Below are 21,838 nucleotides of genomic sequence, written 5' to 3'. Positions count from 1 at the left end.
ATGGGGGTGAGTCTCTTTTTACCCCAGCAATTTTTTAAAAGTTAATAGTGGACCAACAAATATTTAGAAAATGGGGTTCTGTTGAAAGGTTTTAATAACCTTCTTGCAATTAATCACACAGCATTTTCTTTTGCAATAAATTTGATTTTCCTGGAGGCTGAAGCTAGCCACTCGGAGCCACTTAGCACTTTATTTAGATGTAACCTGAAAACCTTTCTGGGCCTAACTGAGGGTTAGCTGTAGTATATAGCGCTCATGTGGGTCAAAATGTGGGGTCGTTAAAAAAAATGCTGCAAGAGTTTTAATAGTCGACATTAAGTTATTCCATAAATTACTGAAATAAAGTTAACAGCTGTTGAAGTGAAACAACATAAACACCTAAATCTTCTCAGCGAGACTCTAAGCCGGTTTGATGGTCATGCTGGAGCGACAGAAGCGCCCGTCCTGGGGGCTGCTGGCCCTTTAAGAGGAGCAGCAGGGAGGGAGGAGGGTCGGAGCATCTTGGCTGCGGTGTTTTTGTCTCCCGTCAGTGAGCGCTCCTGGGCCGAGAAGGTTGAAAGGATTTCCACAGAGGGGGCAGGTAAGAGCTGGGAATAAGTTTAATTTCCCCTGGCTGAATCAGTGCTTCGCATCTTTTTTTTCTGAAACGTTTTGGGTCACTTCAAGCGACGCGCCTTTTGGAGACATTCTTTGTGAAGCGTCGGCCCATTCCCCGTTCCTTTCATCGAAGTAACGAGCTGTTAATGCTCTAAAACACTCCTAAATACGAATGTATTTTTATAATAATTCCCATAATGGATGCATTGTGTTTTATTTATCATTTTACATCTCCATGTTTTCTCGCTACGTTCAGAGGAATGCGAAACGGAGTCGTTTGTCCCGTTTTTCTGTTTTTGTTTGGAGCGTCATGACGCGCTGCAAATCTAACCAAAAATAGGTTTAATTATCCCTCTGATAATAAAATGCTCATAGGATTTAAGGTGCGTCTGTCACTGTAAATAGTGCATTTGTGCATTTATTTTGATCTAATCTTACCTTTTGCGGGAGCGCCGTGCGTTTTTCCTCCAGCAGCCCAAACTCGTGGTCTTTTTTGGATATTCTCGAGGTTTTTACCTTCCAGCCTCCGTTTACCGTTTAAAGCTGCTTCAGACACTGTAAATGCTACATGATAGAGAAACGTCTGGCTGTTTATTTGGCAATATCTGACCACTAGAAACATTTTTTTTTCTCGTGAAAATAGAAACCATTAGAATTGCTAAACATTTCTCTTGCCAAAAGCGCGTTACAGCCAGGATTTCCACATTTTTAATTTCATTAGGAGATTGAAAAAGTCAGTTGAGCCTGGAAGTACTCTGGGGAGAGGGTGGGTCCCAGGCATCCCGCGACTTCTCATTACTTCCAGATGTTTTATTCTTTTTTTTTTCTTCCTTCTCCTCACTTTTTGCTCTCAGGTTTGCTGAGTACACTTGGATGAGGTTTTATGGATGAAGCAGCGCAGGTGGAGTGTAAAGCAACTCAAGTTTATATTTTCACAAATATAGTTGTGCTTTTTCTTATAAAGCACACTGGTGACAAGCTCACCAGTGTACAGCCATCAGTTTGACATGCATAATTACTGATTTCTTAGAAAATCCTATAAATTTGTAATAGTAAATGGTTGATTTTTATTTTATTTTACGAGAGCAATGATGTTTACTTCTTGGCCTCTATGTAACATCGCCCTTCAGGGTAGAAACTGTGTGGCATTTTTTCCATATTCGTCATAAAACACGTCAGATGTTATTATGGGGGACATAAAGGTTTTGGCAGGATATGGGGTTGTATTCATCGGCCTGTTACACTTCATCACACAGTGCTCCACTGTCCTGCTGTTGTATAATGACTTACTGGCTGTATGTAATCATATAACAGGGAATCGCTTGTGGCAGCTGCGTGGCTCTCAGACTTGGCCTCTGACTTCACTTTTAGCTCGTCACATGCAAAGAGAAGTTGTTTAGGTCTCTTAATATCGCGCCTCATTAACTGAATTTCATTTTGCTCTGCCGTGAAGCCTGAAATGCTGCGTATCTTGGGAGCTAAAGAAAGCTCTGTCTTCCTGACGTGTAAAAGTCACAGTTCGAGGATCCTTCGTTCAGGACCCTCCACTGCCGGAGTTCCCCTCAGCGGGTTTTGGAATGCGTTCGTCTCATTACAGCGTTCGGACCCAGGGGTGCTGAGGTGGAATGCAGAGCTGTAAACCCCATTTGCACAGTAGGCCACACGCCGGGCATTTAAATGGTTTGGTGAGACAAATGAAATTACCCCTCATGGCCCGGGTTTGTCACTGTCTTGTGGTTTTATTACAGATTAACTTCTCTAAGTTTTTTATGGAACGCCTTGCTTTTTAATGGGTTTAATGACTTTTGTCTATTTACCCTATTATAGGACCCAAAGTCCTAAAAAAATGCTCAAACTTTTACGGAAAACTTCAGATCTTCCCCTAAATGAAGTAGAAGCTCAAGTTACAGTTTTAAGTTACTCGACCTGCTCTGTTGTTTCTTTTTTTTAAAATACAATTTGATTTATTCAATTATCATTTTCAGAAGATTTTTTTCCCCCCCCCTTACTCCAAGACTGAAATGCAAAAGCACACGCGCCTTCATATGGTGTGCTGTTTTCCGAGTTGACTGTCAGCGCCTGACGTTTATGACTGATAGACACGATGATTTGTGTAAGGGCTGGATTAGTTTATAAGCTGAGGGATGAGCATACAGCTTAATATTTCTGCAGTAGTTCTGTGCCGCTGCAGAAAGGACAGCAAAGATAACGCTCCAAGGTAACAGTTGATTGATGATACCAGTGGAGAGATGCTTGCGGTGAACATATGGTCTAAATCTTGCTTTCAGACCCTGGAAAGAGTAATTCATTATCTTCCTGAATAATCTGTCTGATCTCATCTAATACCTTGATGAGTCAGAAAAGCCAGCTGGACTCCTCTGTCCATTAAATAGCTTACACATGCTGGAATGATCAGCAGGGAGGATGTTTTTGTCGTCCTCATTTTTGCAGAGCATTTTCACCGACGCTTCTTCTCAGATCAGGAAATAATTGATAAGATTCATGAGAAGGAAACCCCTTAACAACGCCACAGTAGAGGATTGCTCCTCCTCCCTGTGCTGCGACCCACACCAGCGTGATCTTTCAACCCCATCTTTGCTGTGACCGGCTCTCCACCTCCTCTCGTTGGCGTCTGGAGTTTGTCGTTCTCCCCCTCCTGACTCTTCGTTTTCCTCAAAACATGGGCCCACAATCTGCTTCACTGCCTCGGCATCAGACTCACCCCCCACCCGTCTATAACTTACTCAGGAATCTTGTCCCAAAAGCTTAAATTTTTTCAAATGTGTATCTTTTTTCCGGTGCTGCTCCTTGCCGCTCGGCCACACCCTAGCTCAGTTTCCTGTTGGAGGTCAGCACAATGACCAATAAGCTAGAGCGGCGGGTATTTACTCTGCTCCTGTTCCAGGAGTAATGTGAGCTGGCCAGCCCCTCCTTTTGGCTTCGCTCTGTATCCACCACCAGACGACTTCAACCCAGTTACTGTCTGCTCCTCCGCACCACCGCTGTTTAATGTGAAAAGCAGACCTTTCTTTTTTCTTTTTTTTAAATGGATATCCCATTGGGTTAGGCTTTAACTATCCTGAATTTAAAGGCTGCCGTAGAGAGAATTTCCCTCCAAAAGGAGTGGAACACACTGTATTACCACCATAATATGAGATCATCTGGCCTCAGCGCAGTTTGGCAAAGCCGTTTTGTGTCAGGCAGTGATGCACTCAGTTTAGCCACTTTTTTCACAAGGTGACAGAGATTTGTTGTAATTTGTTTCAGTTTTTTTTTAGACACTCACTTGAATCCGATCACTTGACTTAAGTTTTATCTCTGGAGCTGTGCCTTCTTTATTTACGTTTATATAACTTAGAAAACTTCTGAGATGGGTGTCTTCTTTGTGGCTTGCTATAGTCTGAGGAAAAAAAAATGCTTTTTTTTTGGTTGCATTGTGTTGCATTGCATGTTGGGCTTGTCGGTCTATTTTTGGTGGGTAGAACATGCAAATCATGGTATTCTTCTAGGCGTAACCTTCAAAGACAATGGAGACCTTTATTTACCCTCTGTGAGGAGCCATAAAAGCAGCAGAAGTTCAGCATAGATTCATTCTGGAGGGGAACTTGCATTTTTCCCACATTTAAGAACTGACAGCATTTTCTTCTTTCACATTCCCCCTAATCTTTCCTTACATTCTGCCTGATTCTAAGCAGATTTCTCCCACTCTGGCTCTGTGCTTTTTTTTTTTCTTTACCCATTTTTGCTCTCCCTCTTGTTATTCTTTCTCCTGGGCTGGGAGGAAGTGACTGTATTCCCCAAGGACACAAAAACAACGCAAAGATGAAAATCCCCTTCCTGTAACCCTTTTCTTCATCAGATCTCAACCCATTATCTCTGTTTTGCAACATAAATTAGCCTGATATGATGACAAACTCATAAGAGACTTTTTTTTTTTTTTACTTTGGTGAGCTAATGAATGAAAAATGTGCCTTTTTTTCTCAGCAGCCTGTTGCCGACGTTTTCTCAGGGAATTAAAAACTCATAAATAATCCGGTTTTCATATAATGAGTGCCCCTTACCTGAATAAATCAACTTAATAGCTACAGCTGTGTTGGTCGATCTGTGGGAGTCTTCAGGCCTCAGACAGCACTGACGTGTTGGGGGATCTGTGTGTTTTCATGGGAGGCGTGGGAGTTTTGTCAGTCTCCTCTGTTGCAGTTGGTATTTATTTTTCTTCTTATTCCAATGCTGGTTTTGTAAAACCATCATCTGCATGCAGCCGCTTGTTGTTGATCTCGGAGTTGGAGAAGTTCTCAGAGTGTTGTTGTTTTTGCACAGGACTAAATCAGATCTTGACACTAGTCCCCTCAAGTGCGTGTTCAGTTCCTTTTTTATCTCCACTTACTTTCATGGTGTGGGTTTTGTAGCAGTACTTCGTCAACTGTTTGTTTGTTTTGAGGCAAATTTCCTCGCCGCACACTCGTGCGCATACAGTCTCTCAGCCTCTCTGTCTCTGAGATGCCCCTCCTTGCTTTCTATTAGAACCAGCTGTGGAACCAGCAGCCGAATGAATGGCTCTTTGTGATTTGGCTGTCGTTTCGGGTCTGAAACGATCTGTTTCTCCCACTACCTTCAACCCCCCCCCCCCCCACCCCTCAGTGGTTCTGGGCATGACAACACTATTAAACAATGGACTGAACAACCGCAAGCCTTGTTATGATATTATGCAAAGGTCACCCTTTGGTAATTCTCAGGCCCGGCAGACAAAATGTCGACCGCACTTAAACGCCGGCCAGCATGTTAGCTGAGAATCTGCAGACACCGTCGTGTAGCTTATCCTCTGAATACTCATGCAGTTGTTAAGTCTCCATAAAGGGAATGCATTAAAAGTCTCATGGAATCAGCCTGGGCTGCGTAGGTGATGGCTGTTCCCACCAAACTTGGAGGGTGTGTGTCTGTGCCATGGGATTTGAGCGTGTTAGTCACAAGAAAACAGCACGCATTGCCCAATCACATGGGGAGGCAACTCCCGCACATGGCCTTGAATTGATTAGAGTACCCAGAGCAAAAGTGTGGAACAGAGTGAGGGGAGAAGAGCATTTGAAAAGTGGGTCACGAGTCACGAGTTCGTCATATATAGGGGTGTATTCTTCGCATCCCAGTTGTTAGTCAAACCACTGGAATGTTGTAGGATGTCCTTTTTTTCCCAACCTGTGTTTAAAGTGTTGTGGTGTGTTGGTGCTGTTTTGTTACCTGCTAGTAGTCTATTTTCTGTCTGAGTCTACAGGGGCGGTTCTAGACAGGGGCCAACAGGGGCCCATGCCCCTGTAGAAATTGTTCTGGCCCCTGTTATGGCCCCTGTACTAAAGACATGATAATAAATACACTTCTCATAATTATTTGCAATGGCAAAGAAACCATAACTGATTGGTCACTTTGACCAATATTATTTTTTACCTATACAGTTTTACTCTAAAAAGAATTTAAAACTTAAGGTGTTTCACGTTTAGCTTATGAGCTGGGGGCAAAGTTTTAACTGCTAGATCAGGGATCTTAAACCTGCAGTTCCAGAGCCACACATGGCTCACTTAATATTATTAAATTAAATTAATATATTATATTATTATTATTATTATATTTATTGTTTTTCAGTTTTTTGTTCTGTGCCCCTGTGAAAAAACACTGGCCCCACCTTGCCCCCCCTGGTAAATTTGGTCTAGAACCGCCACAGCTGAGTCAACTGAGCTGCAGGCCCTTTAAACTGGGCTTAACTTATGTTTCCCGAGGACAAATTCAAGATGGTGCCTTTTTATTTACAATTTTCCAGTCTTCAGGCCGTTACAGTAGAAGAAAGATGGACAGAGAAACTTCAGGTTGCCTTTGTTCTTATTCCCCGCAGGTGTTGACTGTTTGAGGGAAAGAGACGGGAGGAAGAGTGAGGAGCCTGGGGAGGAGACATCCCATCCTCACAGCGCAAGCAGCTGGTATGGAACAGAAAATAAAACCTTTTTTTTTTTTTTTTTTTTTTTTCCTTGAGTCAAAACCCATTTCCAAAGCTTCAGCAAAAATAACCACCACAATAAAACCTTAGAGCGGTAATGCAATGGAAAAATCCGCACTCCTCGGTCCAGAGGTATTTCTTTTGCAGCAATACCCCTTTTTTTTAATCTTTTGTAGTGGCAACAATATTAAAAGCCAATGAAGTCTGGTAGACTTTGTGGAACTGGCTTCAAAACGTTGCCTGGTATGTTAAATGAGTCCTGAGGGTGGTCTCAGTCCTCTGACACACTAAAGAGACAAGAATGTTTATGCATGCTGTAAATCAAAGCCCGTCTTCAAATTCCCAGATGGGATGCTAGAGTTTAGTTTAAAAAAACTAAACAAAAAAAAAAAAAACCTGAAGCACAAAACTGTTTGCACAGGAGGGTGATGGAAGTCGCAACGTGATGCAGTTAGTCTTGTGACATCTTACAGGACATACCACAGACATGCAATTTGTGCTGGATGACCTGCATCTTAGCCCCTCAGGGCAAGCTTAATCTTAATAGCGGGGAATGGAGGGAGTGGACCAAGCAGTGTGAGCTTCCTTTGGTAAGAACTTAATGGGGGGTAGAGTCGGGTTGGTCCAGGAAGAGGCGTCTGAGGAGTGGTAGATGTTCGAGAGCTAAAAAACGGGAAGAAGGTCAGTAGTGCTCTGGTGCTTATGGGAGTACTTGCACACATGGAGGCGCATCTGAAGCACCCCCCCCCCCCCGTTCGGCACTTATGTAAAAACACATGTGGAGGCCTTGTGGTGTGGGTGATTTGGGAGGATGATGTGGGAGAAAGCGCTTCCAGAAAAGTCAAAGGGGGGAAGGGGACAGTCTTAAGCAGAGAGTGACTTGAAGGGAAAAGAGGGAGGAAAAAGTGTTTTGGAATCAGGACAAATTTAGCGGACGTCAGCCTTTGTGTCTGGATGGGATGTTTGGTGGCTAAACTGCCGACTCTAATTATATCTCCTCTACTTTCCCCCTTCTGTCCTCCACCCTCCTGCCCACAAACTCTCACACTCTGTCACAGTCACTTTGTCGCTTTCTCACACATTTGGCCATGCTGACACCACACTACAAGCGCAGCGCATAATCAGTTTCACACTTCTGCTGGAGATAAACAGACTTAAAACAAAGCCTAAAGGTAGGGAGCTAAAATTCTTCCTTTTTTCTGTCATTATATGATTTAAGATTACAAATCCATCTTTTTTCCCCCTCCCAAACCCAGTACCTTAAAGAATGTTTATGTAAGGCTGAGTAACAATTTATTTCCAGGATTAAGCATTTTTTTTTAAGGGTAACCCTGTTTTTAAATCTTTCATTATCAAATGAATGCAAAAACTTTGAACAAAAATGTATAATTAATTTAAATATGTTTTTAAAAACAGTTACCTTGACTGCTTTTAATATAAAATATTAACTATTACACATAAAAGATATCTAGCATCATTGATGTTAGATTTTTTTTTGAGAGTTAAGCAAATAAATTGAATTAACAACCACCAGTTATGTTTTTCTCGCACACCTCAAAATGTAGAAGTGCTGTGATATTCCCTCTTTTGTACAAGAGCTATTCAAAAATACAAACACCCCTGTCAACAAGTCGTCCGTTGTTATTGTTACTATGAAGGAACCTTATGCAGATTTTCTGTCATAATGATTGAGAGGGAGAGCAGTCTGTGTTACACAGCTCTGCAGTTAAACAGGATTTTCACCACTAATTCATCTGCAAAGACAAACTGATTGCAATTAGCTTTTTTTTAACCGTCGTATACACGTGTGTAGTATGATTAACATCGTTAGCATGATTGTTAACAGTAGTTTGTTTATGTGTTTAACATTGACAGACCCTTTCCCTCACTGTCTGTGAGATCTCTGAAAGATTTGCCAAGCTCTCCTTATGCAGCATGTCTCACTACCAGATAGAGCTGGACTTTTTAAAACGCTAAAGCAGAGCATGCCGCTGTAATACTTTCTGCTTCCTCTTATCTGGTGAGGTCTCACACTTTGTTAAAAGGTAGCAACATGAATGAACAGCCGGCATGCCAGCGTACTTAGACGGAAATTCTTCTCCTCTGAAAGCTACAAACAGCTTTTCAGTTTTCTCTGGCTTCATTTTTAAACAGCTCACTGATACTGATTGTTCTCTCAGTAAAAAAAAAATGTCCACACTGCAGAGTATTGTCGACCTATTGGTGCTCATGTATAGTGCATTCACTGACAATTGTCAATTCCCTTCCTGCTCGTTATAGAGTAACGCAGATTTAAGAATCTGATATTAGTGGCTTAATTAGCTGGGCTACCTGCTGGACTGAAGTTTGCAGTTGGCTGCTTATCTGCCATGTCGCTTGCTCCCACGTAGCAGTGGTTTTAAAACTGCATTACCTTAATAAGAACATTGAAAGGTGCTCTTTTGGTTTCCAAGCCCTGCTTTTACTATCCAGCTCTGTTTTTGAGCAGCCAGGTTATTTTCAAGCATGGGGAAAGTGATGGGAACTTTTGTTTGGCCAGCTGACCAGCAGTGCACAGCCAATGGTGCTTAACACAGCCAGAAAAAAATAAATAAAAAAACTCTTGCCACTTTTGGACTTCTTCTGGCATCTCATTTCAAAAGGCTTTAAACTGTAGGAAGAATATGACAGAATATTTTAGCGGTTTAAAACCGGGTTATATGCCCGTGCCCATCTGGAGCATTTGTCAAATGCCTCACACTGTAGGTAAAAAGTGTCACTTCATTCTTGATGCGCTTTCCCGCTCACTGATTCTTACACCCGTCTGATAAGGAGAGCTTTCAGCTATCGCATTGTTGCTGTGTGCCTGAATGCATACTGTACTGCTCTGTCACACCGCCACATTACGCTGCCATGTCAGAACGCACGGGTGATGAAGGAGCACAGATAAGGAGAGTCACACAGAGAAATTTAACCGAACACAGCACTTCAAAAATACCAAGTCTGTTCAGTCAGTGTTTCCAAGTGGCCTACTTTTCACAAACGAGCAAGCACCAGTTATGGTCACGAGACGGACAAAGGGAGGGAAGAAGAAATGGGGAGAACAACCCTGTATTGAATCAAATTGAGTATGTTTTGAAGAAAGAAGCCGAGTTTGGTTTGCTTCAGAGGAGACTTTTCATCTTAGATTCTTAGAGCCATCGTAATAACAGGATTTTCAACGTTTGCCTACGCTGGCTTAAACATAGCGGTTCCCACAAAGTGATGACCTAGAAAGTTAATCTTTTCCAAGAAGAAACAAACACTAAGTGACTGGCATGAGGGGAGGGGGGGCTCTGTGTTGTCCCTGCCAGCATGTTGAGAGCAAAAAGGGAAATATTTAGTTTGATTAATCAAATGCATCTTCCTTGAAATGGACAGTTGCGTTCAAGGAATAGTAGAGAAAAACAAGAAGAAAGCGATCAGTCCACAAAACTCCTGAGCATCAGCTGATACTTAGAAAGAGAGGAGAAGTTCAACAGAAAAAAGTGAGACTGAGAAGAAGCAGAGACTGCGAGGCAAACCTTAAATTGAGAGACAAAGCTGGTGTGCGCAGATGATTCCTAATAAGGTTGTAACTGGCAAATGTCTGCGCTGGATTCAGCTGCCAGGAAACTTTCCCCCTGTAACTCTTCTCAGGCTGCTATGAACAGAAGCAAATACACAATCAGCTTTGTTTTAGAGAACGAACGGGTAAAACCGGAGGCTGAGAAAGCAGCGCAACGTAGTAAAAGGAGCAATAATGTGTGGGGTGAGCAGATCGCGCCTTGTAAACAGCTCTCTCAAGTATTTACATTAGCTTTGTTTCGTTGTTAATGCAGGAAACATTCAGGCTGCTCATTATTAATGGAAACCTGTCTGTCTCCTCACAGGTGAGAGTTTGTGTGTGACTGAAAAGCAGCGCTGGTTCGTCATGGCTCAGGTGCTGCACATGGACCCCGGCTTCCCAGGTTCAGTTTGTTTTATATCTTACCAATAATAATGATCACGGTAAAACTGGATATGTGCTATGACATTAAATCTATATTTAAAAATATCCAGAAAAACTAAATAAGTAAGGTTAATGTAAGCATTTGGATTATGTAGTTAAGTTTTTTTTAACAGAATTCTTAAAAAAGTCAGGTTTATCAATGAATTTTTCCCAGTGCCATATATTATATGTATATAATTTACAGTGATTGTAGATGGTTCCTATTTGTCTAGATTAGACAAACAACAATGCCGTAGAAGTGTTGGGGCATATATGTTTATTTTAAAGGTATTAATCTTTATTAAAAAAGAAATAAACACAAATGTCGCAGTGAAGTCATCATTGGTCCAAAATAAATGCTCAGAAAAAAATGGAAACATTTCCTCCATTGCCAAAAGTATAGTCTAAAGTCATATTTTTATCTGCAGTAATAAATTCCTGTGTCATTATTCCTGTTTATTTAATATATTTACAATAGAATTTTCAATAATTTGTTCTAATTTATTTGGGTCATTATTTGTTACATTTTAAAAAAACATATTTGTTTCCAGAATGTCTCCACTGTGTTGTTTCTTACTTATGATTTGTTTCCCTAAAATTATTTATTAATTGGTTTGGATTAGGTTATAGAGATAATTGACCAAAAGTTGCTGGTACAACAGTTACTTTATTAAATCTTAAAATAAAAATGTCCTAAAATCTTTTTTTTATTCTGAAAGTAGTTCATCAGTTATTTGGGACCATGTATGCACTTCTGCTTTCCTAAAGTGAGATTAGACTTAACCACAATCTCTTTGGTGTCTAATTAGGTGAATTTTACAGAGTGCCTACACTAATACTCTGGACTCCAGAGATTATTCTAGTTTTTTTAAAGTCTGAGCCCAAGATTAGACAAAGATTTCTCGTTGTTTAACGTTGATTTCCTTCCCCTGCAGGGAAACTCAACTCGCCTGCTCCTCCGACACTGCACACCAAAGAACAGGAGGCGCCCTACTCAGTGGAGACCCCCTATGGCTACCGTCTGGACCTGGACTTCCTCAAATATGTTAACGACATAGAAAAGGGGAACACTATCAAAAAGGTGCCTATACAGCGCCGGCCGCGCTATGGCTCCCTGCCTCGGGGCTACGGCTACGCTGGCTCCTGGTGGACCTCCACAGAGTCTCTCTGCTCCAATGCGAGCATGGAGAGCAGGCATTCCTCTTATTCCTACTGTGCCCCAGGCTACCACACATCACAGAGGCCCAGCTTTAGTACGGCCCGGGTGGAGAAAACCCTTTTAGATGCACGCAGGAAGCTGGAGGAGGAGAAAGAAGGGCGGAGGTTCTCCAACCTTGGCTGCATGAACAACAGCGTGGCAGGCTCCAACACCTCGCTCAGCAGTGCGCACAGCTTCAACCGGGCACATGGTGGAGGCGGGGCCTACACTCCTTTGAGCTCGGGCCTATCAACACCAGTGACTCCGACCCCTGCGCATTTGCAACATGTCAGAGAGCAGATGGCTGCAGCCCTCAGGAAGATAAAGGATCTGGAGGAGCAGGTGAAGACCATCCCGGTGCTCCAAGTTAAAATCTCTGTGTTGCAGGAGGAGAAACGGCAGCTCAGTGTCCAGCTAAAGAGCCAGAAGTTTCTTGGACACACTCTGGGCTTTAGCCGAGGCCGACCCCGCGGCGAGCTTTACATCGACATTCCTGAGGAGGAGGTGGGCGCGGGAGCTAAAAGCACCGACAAGGCTGCAGAGCCACTGTCTCCGACTGAAGCCTCGAAGCAGGATTCAGGCTGTGAAATCGAGGACACAGTGATTGTGGGCGGAGCCCGGCCTGATGCTAAGCGAGAAGTTCGCACCGTTGGAGTTGGACCAGAAGCGTCTGTGGGCAGTCGCGACGTGGGGGTCTGGGTTCGGGAGAAGGATCTGGGGCTCCTCCCTGAGGCCGAGACGCTCAAAGATCAAGTTGGTCAGCTCGAGGGCAAGCTAAAGAGGACTCTGCAAGAGCTGCAGGCTGCGCAACTCCACAAGGCTCCCAAGGTGGAGCATCCAGTCATGGCAACCAGCACGGGATGGCAAGAACCACAAGGGAACAGCCTGCACACTCTGGTCAGCTTCACGCAGCAGCCACAGCAGAGGGAACAGAGAACTGTGGGGATCCAGGTGTACACACTGGAGAAACCTACCGTGGTGGAGGTGGGCACGCTGCTCCGAGCAGAGACCTGCAGCTCTCCCTCACCCCAGCCAGCGGGCGGAGTCGCAGAGGGTCACCACAAAAGACAAGCCGAAGGTTTGTGTTCAGCGGGTGCAGCAGGTCAAAAGGCTGTTGGGGTTTCCATCAAAGCGGTTCCAGCACTGCTTCGGAGCCAGTGCTCCCTTATTAGCATCAGTTCCTTCTCTGTAGGTTTAAAATCACCAGCTCCGGTCCTGCTGCTACCTTTAAAATCTTACTTTTTTGCTGTTCTAGGGCTGTAATCTTTTTCAACGAGGGCTTGTGGCAAGTCTACCAGACCTGGTGTAGAGACTACCATGTGAAAAAAAATTAAAAGTTAGAGCAGTACCACAAAAAAAGATGGGGAAAAAAAAAATGTAACCTCGCTGTCCCCCATTTTCCTGCAGTATCACGTAAATGGTGCAGCACAATGGTGCATTGCAATTACAGTCATCATTTCTCAACTGAACGTATAAACACAATTTACGACTTTGTTTATAAACGTTGAGTCCTTTTCATATTGCCATCTGGCATTTATCAGTCTGCTAAAGACTCCTTTTGTAACGATTCCTTCAGCAGAACTCTGTTCATAAATCATTCTACGGAGCTGGAAATGCCAATTTGCGTCGTAAATACTGTCCAAAAACAAAGCGTTTGTTAATTAAGGGCTAATCAGTCACCTGTTTTTATGAGCATAACCAGACAAGCCTGGTCATACGTGTAACTGAGTCCATTCCCTGCTGTTCTGTGCAGATTGTACCCAGAAAACATCACGGGGGGATGAAACGAGAGTTAAGTTTAACATGACGTAATGATTTGGCTGTCCACGAAATGAAGTCCACTTTTAGATGCTTCTTTAAAAAAAAAACAAAAAAAAAACTTTAAGAACTTTCTCTAGAACCAGCGCTGAAACCGCTTTGGTCCAAGTGGGGCTTAAGTTACTGGTTTCTGTTCTTTAACCAAACATTCATTAATACAGGAATGTGCACAACCTTGTAAGCATTTTCCACAAAAATAAAAAAGATTGGATAGTGAAACTAAAGCAGATGTTGCAGAATCTTATCAAAATGCTTATGGGATGGATAACATCAGACTATATATTTATTAAACGGTTAATTTTCTTTTCTTTCTTGTAATCTTTCACTCACTGAAGTTCTTCCCATCTCTCAAAAGCTCCCGTTGAGTTACCGATTGCGGTCAGCTCCAAGCAGGTTCGTGACGTCCTGAAAAGTGGATTGTCCACCTCTGTACCTGTCAGTAATCCGGCCGTCGTTGTAGCATCTGGCGATCAGATCGGTTTGGTGCAAACCAACGAAGAGTCTCACGAGGGCTGTTCCAAAGCAGGTATGTGGACTGAGTGAATTCAAGTGTGCCAACTTGTTCTAAAAACATCATTTCACTGTACATTTTACTGATGGTGTCTTATTTTAATTTGTTTATTTTTATTTTTTTTCTTAGCCTCATCTCCTCAGTCCTCGCTGAGATCAATTATGAAGCGGAAAGCAGAAGGTGAACCAGGCTCCCCCTCTACAAAGAAAAACCTGCAGTTCATTGGAGTCAACGGAGGGTAAGTGGCTATTATGGAAAAGCCGCAATGAGCCATTTTTATCCACTGAGCACTGCACTCATTAGAGCCAAAGTGATGCTGTAAGTGCAAAGACAAGAACTGATACTAAGAAATAAAGCAAAGCTTTCTATTACTTTTCATTAACTAAGTTACCCTATCCCAAGGAATAAAAGCTGCGTTGTCTTCCAGCTATGAGTCCACCTCTTCAGATGATAGCAGCAGTGAGAGCTCAGACGATGGGAGCGACTCCAGTGAATATCATGAAGCAAGAGAAAAACTTCCAGAGTCCAACAACCAGCACCAGCACATTCCTGTTAGTAAGACTTCCCAGACCCAAGAAGAAAGCACCAGTGTACCTCAACAAACTGCCATACAAATACCAGCTACAATCCACTTGCAGCATAGCTCCAGCCAGCCTGCAGCAGTGGACACAAAACTGTCAGAAAACGCTCCTCCGTCACCAGCGACGGACTCTGATGAGCGACAACGTGCCTCCCAAACCTCACCGACACATTCCTCCTCAGCACCTCCAGCCAAGGATCCTGCCTCCACTGCTGACCAGCTATCAGATAAGCACACCGTCTCCCCTGGGAGCACTTCCACATCGCCGAACGCCGAATCCGCACCAAACGCCATTAAGTGTTCTTCAACTTGTGTCACTAAATCTACTGAGCTCACCGCTCAGTCAGAGTCGTCCACCCCCGCCTGTCAGCCAGAGTCCAAAGCGGCAGCCGAGAGTGTCAAACACGACTCTTCTAAACCAGTCAGGTAAATGTAGACGCAGTTTCAGGGCGATCTGTCAGTGAGGATCCAGTCTGATTGTTCACTGTTGTCTGTTGTGTGCGCAGGCTGGAGCTGAGTGAAAGCCTGATGTCGGCGCTGTATACTCTGCAGAAAGCCCTCGGGGAGCCCAATGCTTTCAGCCAACAGTCAGCAGTATGTCTCCAAACTCATTCAGTCATTAACTGGTTCTTGGAAATCCAGCAAATTAATGATAGTTTTTCTCTCATTGCGACAACATGATGACATGCTTTGTGAGATTTAATCTTAATTCTACAGTGTTTTTGTTATATTGTAACCACACACATTAATGTATTTAACAGGACTTTGATGTGGTAGAATAAGACAAAGTAGAGCACGCCTGTGGAGTAAATGGAAAATCATGCAAACCTTTCAAATATTTTACAAATAAACATCTTATTCGTATAATTTGTCAATATTTTATAGACTAGCATTTTGCAATTGTAGGTGCCATTCTTTTTGGAGATGTCATTGCCCACTTTGCACATCTAGACATTTAAGATGTATACCTTTACTTTTTGATTTTTATTGTAAAGCAATATAAAAATGATTTTTTTGACAACAATCTGTGCCAACAAGTGTTGTCACAGATTGTTGTCACAAAAATTGTCAAAAAACTGTCTATTAGATTAGGTGCTGGCCATTCTAATACACAAATATGCTTGGATTTAAACCATTGTATTTTGGCTTTAGGTGCAAGTTATTTTTAGATCCTTCTGTTGAAAAGTGAAGCTCCAGTCATACATTTTTTTTGCTGCCACTCACAGGCTTTCTGCAGGGTTGCCTTGTATCTGTCTTGAAGCATCTTTCCATGTTCTCTGACTAGCTTCCCTGTCATGGCTGAGGAAAATCATTCCCTCAGCATGATGCTGCCACCACCATGTATTGTTGTGGGGATGGTGCGCTCAGGGTCAGCAAGTTCAAATTTGGTCTAATCTGCTTTTTTACATGTTTGCTGTGCCCACTATATTGCTTGTGGCAAACTGCAAATTGGACTTCTAAAAGTTTTTGTATTAAGTATTGACTTTCCTCTTGATTTAATCAATCAATCAATCAAACAACTTTATTTATCCCCGTAGGGCAATTCAGTTTTAGCCTACCAGTCAATTTAGATGGGAGAAGAAGACAACAATCAATCCAACATTCAGAAACACTGTTGATGACATCATATTGCATTTGGGTACCAAGACAAATAAGCAAATACAAAGGTCACAATACATGGACTAAGCAGGGACCAATTTTCAGGATGAATAAATAAATAAACACAGAGGTTTACGATGCCTGGCACATGTCTAGTTACCGCTGTCAGCATTATTTAAAAGCCTAATGACAGAAGGAAAAAAATAATTGGCATATCTGTTAGTTTTCCTTCGGGGGACAAAGTAGCACCATCCTGAGGGCATTAGACAGAATTCCTGACTATTCCATAAAGTCTTGATTTGTGCTATACATTAATAATAGTTGTCCTCTCAATATTGTCCCACCTGAGCTGTCGATTTTTGCATCTCCTCCAAAGTAAATATGGGTCTCCTGCCTGCTTGAATATCTTAAACAGTGCTCTGTGAGTTGTTCAAAGCTCATTAGAAGTTTTGCACCCAACCCTGCTATAAATTTCTCCAAAACTTTATACCTGACCCGTTGTTTGCGTTGTCTTGATGGACTTTCTACAACAAAACCTCAGCTGGGTTTATACTGAAGTTAAATGTATTCTGTTTACTAACTAGGTGACTTCTAAAGACAAATAGTTGCACTTAATTGTATTTAGGGGTATCAGAGAACAGTGGGGCTATAAAGCAAAAGCACCCCATACTTTTTCAGATTTTTGTCAATGACATGTTGAAGTTTGTGGTTGTAATGGGATAAAACGCTCAAGTATGAATCATTTATGAAGCCATTCTATATGACTAAATAATAGATAAGCATCAATTTTATATACCGTACTATTTTTCAAACAGCTAAAACATAACCAGTGCAAACAAGGCCTTTTTCTTTTGACTTCTGATTTCATGGCACAGTCATGTCTTTGTACTCATCCAGCAGTCTGTTAAATGTTTATTTGCCTTAAGCGTTGTCATTGTGTCTGATCACAGAGGACAGCCTACACCATCGTCCTACAGGAGTGGCTGCGTGTGTCCTGTCACAAAGCAGCCAACACAGCGGTTGTCAAGGCCTACATGGACACCTTTGCCTCCATCTCCCCTCAGCTGCTGGAATTTGTGATCAACATGGCGGACGGCAACGGCAACACAGCGCTCCACTACACCGTCTCTCACTCCAACTTCCCTGTGGTGAAACTTCTGCTGGACACTGGTGAGAGTTGAGAGATTTTGCAATCACAGACATCAGTCCTTTTTTTTCTTTCCCTTTTCCCTATTTTGTGTCCCTCCTAACTCCCTTTTTGTCTTATTTGTCTTTCATTTTCTTAATTTCCCTTTTTTCCTTCTGTCATATGCAATATTCTTCCCGTCTCCATCTGTCCATCTTTCCAACCAGTCATGTGTACTTCCTTCCCTGTCTCTTTTCTTTACTTCCTTCCTACCCTCTTTCTGTCCTTTCCTGTGTCCTTCCTTGCTGACTTGTGTTGTTCTTTCTCCCTTTCTATCTTCTTCTGTCCTGCCTTGTACCCTTCCTATTTCTTTGTATGTCTCAGTCTTTTTTAGCAGGTTCCAGATATAAGGCCTGCCCTGTATAAAAATCTCTTCCATTAATTCATAGGATATTTTTGTATTATTATTATTATTATTATTATTATTATTATTATTATTATTATTATTATTATTATTATTATTATTATTATTATTATTTTTAAACTTCTGAAGAGATAATTATGGAAATTTGAGACTGGACATATATGAAATTATTAAATAAAAATGTTTGAACCAGAGTAACATCACGATCACACTGTCAATATTTATATTAAGGTATTAAACTATTATAATTATGACTAAGAAATGTGATGTCTTGCATCCCAATGATTAGTCTTTTACATGTCATACTATGGCAAATCTTTTCTCATGCTGCCGTATCACCTGCCACACTGATTGCCTCTTTACCTGACAGGCCTGTGCAATGCTGACAAGCAGAACAAGGCGGGCTACACAGCCATCATGTTGACGGCTCTGGCTGCCTTTCACTCTGACAGCGACCTCCAGACTGTCCTGCAGCTGCTGCGCACCGGGGATGTCAACGCCAAAGCCAGCCAGGTGCGCCCCCTGCTGCTCGCTGCGTTGTACTGCATCTCCATGCTCCCAAAAAAAATAAAAATAAAACCCTCTTAACCCAAGTGGTTTGATAAAGAATTGCTGACTCAGTCTTCGGGGTCCGCGTGTGTGTTTGCAGGCTGGTCAGACGGCGCTGATGCTCGCAGTGAGTCATGGACGAGGGGACATGGTTCGGGCGCTGCTGTCCTGTGGCGCTCAGGTCAACATCCGCGATGACGATGGCTCCACTGCCCTCATGTGCGCCTGTGAACACGGACACGTGGACATCGTTCGCCAGCTGCTCTCCGTCCCAGGCTGTGACGCAACACTCACTGATAATGTAAGCATTTCTAGTCTACCTACCGCTGTTTGAAGTCCCACTCTTGGCCACCATCTAACCAGCTGTCGTCTCATTGCGTCATGCAGGACGGCAGCACCGCTCTGTCCATCGCCCTGGAGGCCAGTCAAAACGACATCGCTGTACTTCTGTATGCTCACCTTAACTTTGCAAAGCCTCCGTCACCTGTGAGTACTGAATTAGGTTACTGAAAGACTCCCCACCCCCCCCCAAACCACATTAACTACTACTATAGTGAGTAACTACTGTATTTTTCTAATGTGTTCCAAAATATCTTCAATGTCAAACTGAAAATGTTTGGCGGGAAAATCCTTTTGTTGCAGAAGAAAAAGTAGATGAAATAAAATCGAGCAAAAAAGTATAAGCAGGGAAAGACCACGTGTGACAAATTTAATGATATTTACTGTACAGTTATAAGTATGCATTAACAAAATAAAGACTAATTAATATATAAAATTAAAAAAAATTTTAACACTATTTAGGAAATTTCAGTAGGAATGCTTTTTCTTTCCTAATTAAAGGATGATTTTAGACAGTGTTTGGTTTAGCAGATAAAGGCGTGTAAACACAGTGTCAACAAGGAAAGATATCAGCAAGGAACTTATAGAGCAGGGTTGTCCAACCTGAGGCTCAGCAGCCACAAGTGGCTCTTTGGAGCTTCCACAATGGCTCCTAAAAACGTCGGTAAAAATGCTGAATTAATGTGTTTTTTTTTTTTTTTCAAGGAATATTTGCAATCAATTTTCACAACAGAATAATACAAAAAAATACTAGTAATATGTATCTGTTTTTCTTGTCATCAGGTTGGCAACTATGTGCTTTTCTTTACATAATTTCCACAAATATTAACATATCATACTAGAAAATGTGTCCATCCTCTTTTTACAAGATTTTTGTTTTGTTTTTCTTTATTTTAAATCCTTAAACTAGAAATAGAATGGCAGCTCTTTAAAAATGACAACAAACTTCCTATATCTGATATGTCTAAAACATATGAGCTGTCTTTTTTTTCAAAAGGTAATATAACTTTTGTGGCTCTAAATGACTATTATTTAGTTTGACTGATGGCAAAAATGGCTTTTTGGATTGTAAAGGGTGCATAAGAACCCTGTTATAGAGCCTTAGCTTAGAAAGTAAATTGTTGCTGCCCATCAGTCTCTGAACAATTGTAAAGCAAATATATTTTTTTCAAGTTCATCATGCTACAGTAAGAAATACTTTTCAGAAGTGGAACTTATTTAAAATGGTAGCCCTTATAAATTCACCCAAGGGGAGGAATGTGCCAAATTCAGGATTTGGACTCAGTTTATGCAGCACAAATCCAGTGACCCAATCCCTCATCTGCAAACACTCAGCACAATTTCTTTTTAATAAAATCACATTCCAACTTTGAGACATGATTAGGAAAGATTAAGTCACAGGAACTAGGGGACAGTCTTTCTCATTCGGTAGCTGCCAGGCACCTTGATCCTGACCTACCATATCAACTAGAGATACAGTAAAAAAGTGCAATGAACCCCAATTTATGTATTATGTCTACTTGCTTCATCATTACAGGTCTGTTCTGCTTTGTATGTTGAGGAGAACTTAAATCTGACTATTTACAAATTGTTGCACTCAGGCTTCAAGTCACAGAATGTATATTAGGAGTTGCACAATTTTACATCCTATTTTATGGCTTTGGATTTCTGTTTTAAGGACACCAAACCTTCTATGTGCTCTAGCTCTCAGAAAATGTGAACGTTATCTACTTGATTAATTGATTGATTTTAGTTATATCTTGTTTGCTTTTTTTTTTTTTAGGTGTCACCCAAGGCTCCTCTCTTGGGTTCCTCTCCTCCATCTGGTGAACCAAAATAAACCACACTCCTGCAGCCTCATGGCGATTCCACTCATGTTTCTCCATCCATGCGATTTAGAAAAACGTTTGTTCATGTGTTTGTTTCACCCTGAATGTTTCCAGGTACATTGTGTTGTGCGTATAATCACATGACAGCTTAAACCATTGTCGTATGTTAAGTTGTTTTGTTTTGTTTTTTTCTCGTCTTTGCTTGTTGTTTTGAAATCTCAGTTGTGGCGGGGGCGTATACAGTAGGTAGTCTCATCAGTCTAGCATTGTAACATTTCAGTTCTCTACACTGTTTGTGGTGGCACTTACAAGTCAAAACTGTAAACCAAATTTCATTGTCCGGGTTATTGTGGCTCATTTCTCATTTCAATCACAACCCATCTCATTTTTGATGCTATTGGGGGGCAATTCACACGTGTAAAACAAGCTGTTCTGCATTATGTGTGCCCATTACTGCCATGTGTAAAAACAAAAGCCAGCCCTCTCATAAATAAGTGTCCTTGCATCAACTAGCTAATTGGTGCTACTGAATAAAAACACAAAAGACACCACCTCCATTTTATGTCGATATTTAGACACGGGATTTATTTACACCAGAGTATTTTTATATTACGTTTTTTTTAATTATCACTTTTTTCAGGACCTCTAATGATTATGATTTTATTTCCCAGGCAGTGGGAGACTTAGGCGAATACAAATTTTATGCATTGGCAAATTATACCAAAAGATTTGTCTATACCCTCAACTTTAAGACTGTGTAATACACAGACTTCTTAAATTTATAGTCAGGAAGATATCCTCAGCAGTGGTAAGAAGAGATGAGATTGTATCTGTTTATGCAACGTGTGTTTTGTAAGACTAACTGGGTTGAACGGTGACTGAAAGTGCTAAAGAAGCTCGTGGTCTTGTCAGGGAAACAGGAAGTGGATGTTCTGAGTCTTGAAAGTGTGTAAGATAAAAATACTGAAATAATATATGTCAACGCAAACTCAGAATGGTTATGCCTGAAGTCTAACTCAACAAAAGTGCATTGGCTGTTGATGTCAAAATGTCTATTACTTTTTAAGGATTTTTTTCACCTTTTTTTTCATATCCACTTTTTAGTGAAAAAATTTTGATAAACTTTGGAGATTTTAATTTAAGTACCTATCTTTTTTATACACATAGAATTTTTAACCTCACTCCAGTTGTTTGTAATAGCACAGCTCTGTTTTTTCTTCTGTAAATTATAGACTGTCTAGTCTCTGTAATATGTGTGTTTTTGAAAAACAGTTACTTAATAAATGTGCAACTCCTG

At 41.6% G+C, this 21,838-nt stretch overlaps 1 protein-coding gene across 1 annotated transcript; it reads left to right on the top strand.

The window, feature by feature from the left end:
- Window positions 1-477: 477 nt before the first annotated feature.
- kank2 (KN motif and ankyrin repeat domains 2) lies at window positions 478-21,838 on the top strand. Its single transcript, XM_012878568.3, has 13 exons — window positions 478-580; window positions 6,479-6,563; window positions 10,471-10,548; window positions 11,504-12,844; window positions 13,940-14,110; window positions 14,225-14,333; window positions 14,523-15,101; window positions 15,182-15,269; window positions 17,225-17,444; window positions 18,195-18,337; window positions 18,474-18,674; window positions 18,761-18,859; window positions 20,496-21,838. The coding sequence occupies exons 3-13, from the start codon at window positions 10,512-10,514 to the stop codon at window positions 20,550-20,552; spliced, it is 3,045 nt and encodes a 1,014-aa protein (XP_012734022.2). The 5' UTR covers window positions 478-580; window positions 6,479-6,563; window positions 10,471-10,511; the 3' UTR covers window positions 20,553-21,838.

This window comes from Fundulus heteroclitus, chromosome 16, assembly GCF_011125445.2.
Source record: "Fundulus heteroclitus isolate FHET01 chromosome 16, MU-UCD_Fhet_4.1, whole genome shotgun sequence".
Classification (NCBI taxonomy): Eukaryota; Metazoa; Chordata; class Actinopteri; order Cyprinodontiformes; family Fundulidae; genus Fundulus; species Fundulus heteroclitus.
The sequence above is the reverse complement of the archived record's forward strand: the minus strand, read 5'-3'. Positions and strand labels throughout refer to the sequence as shown.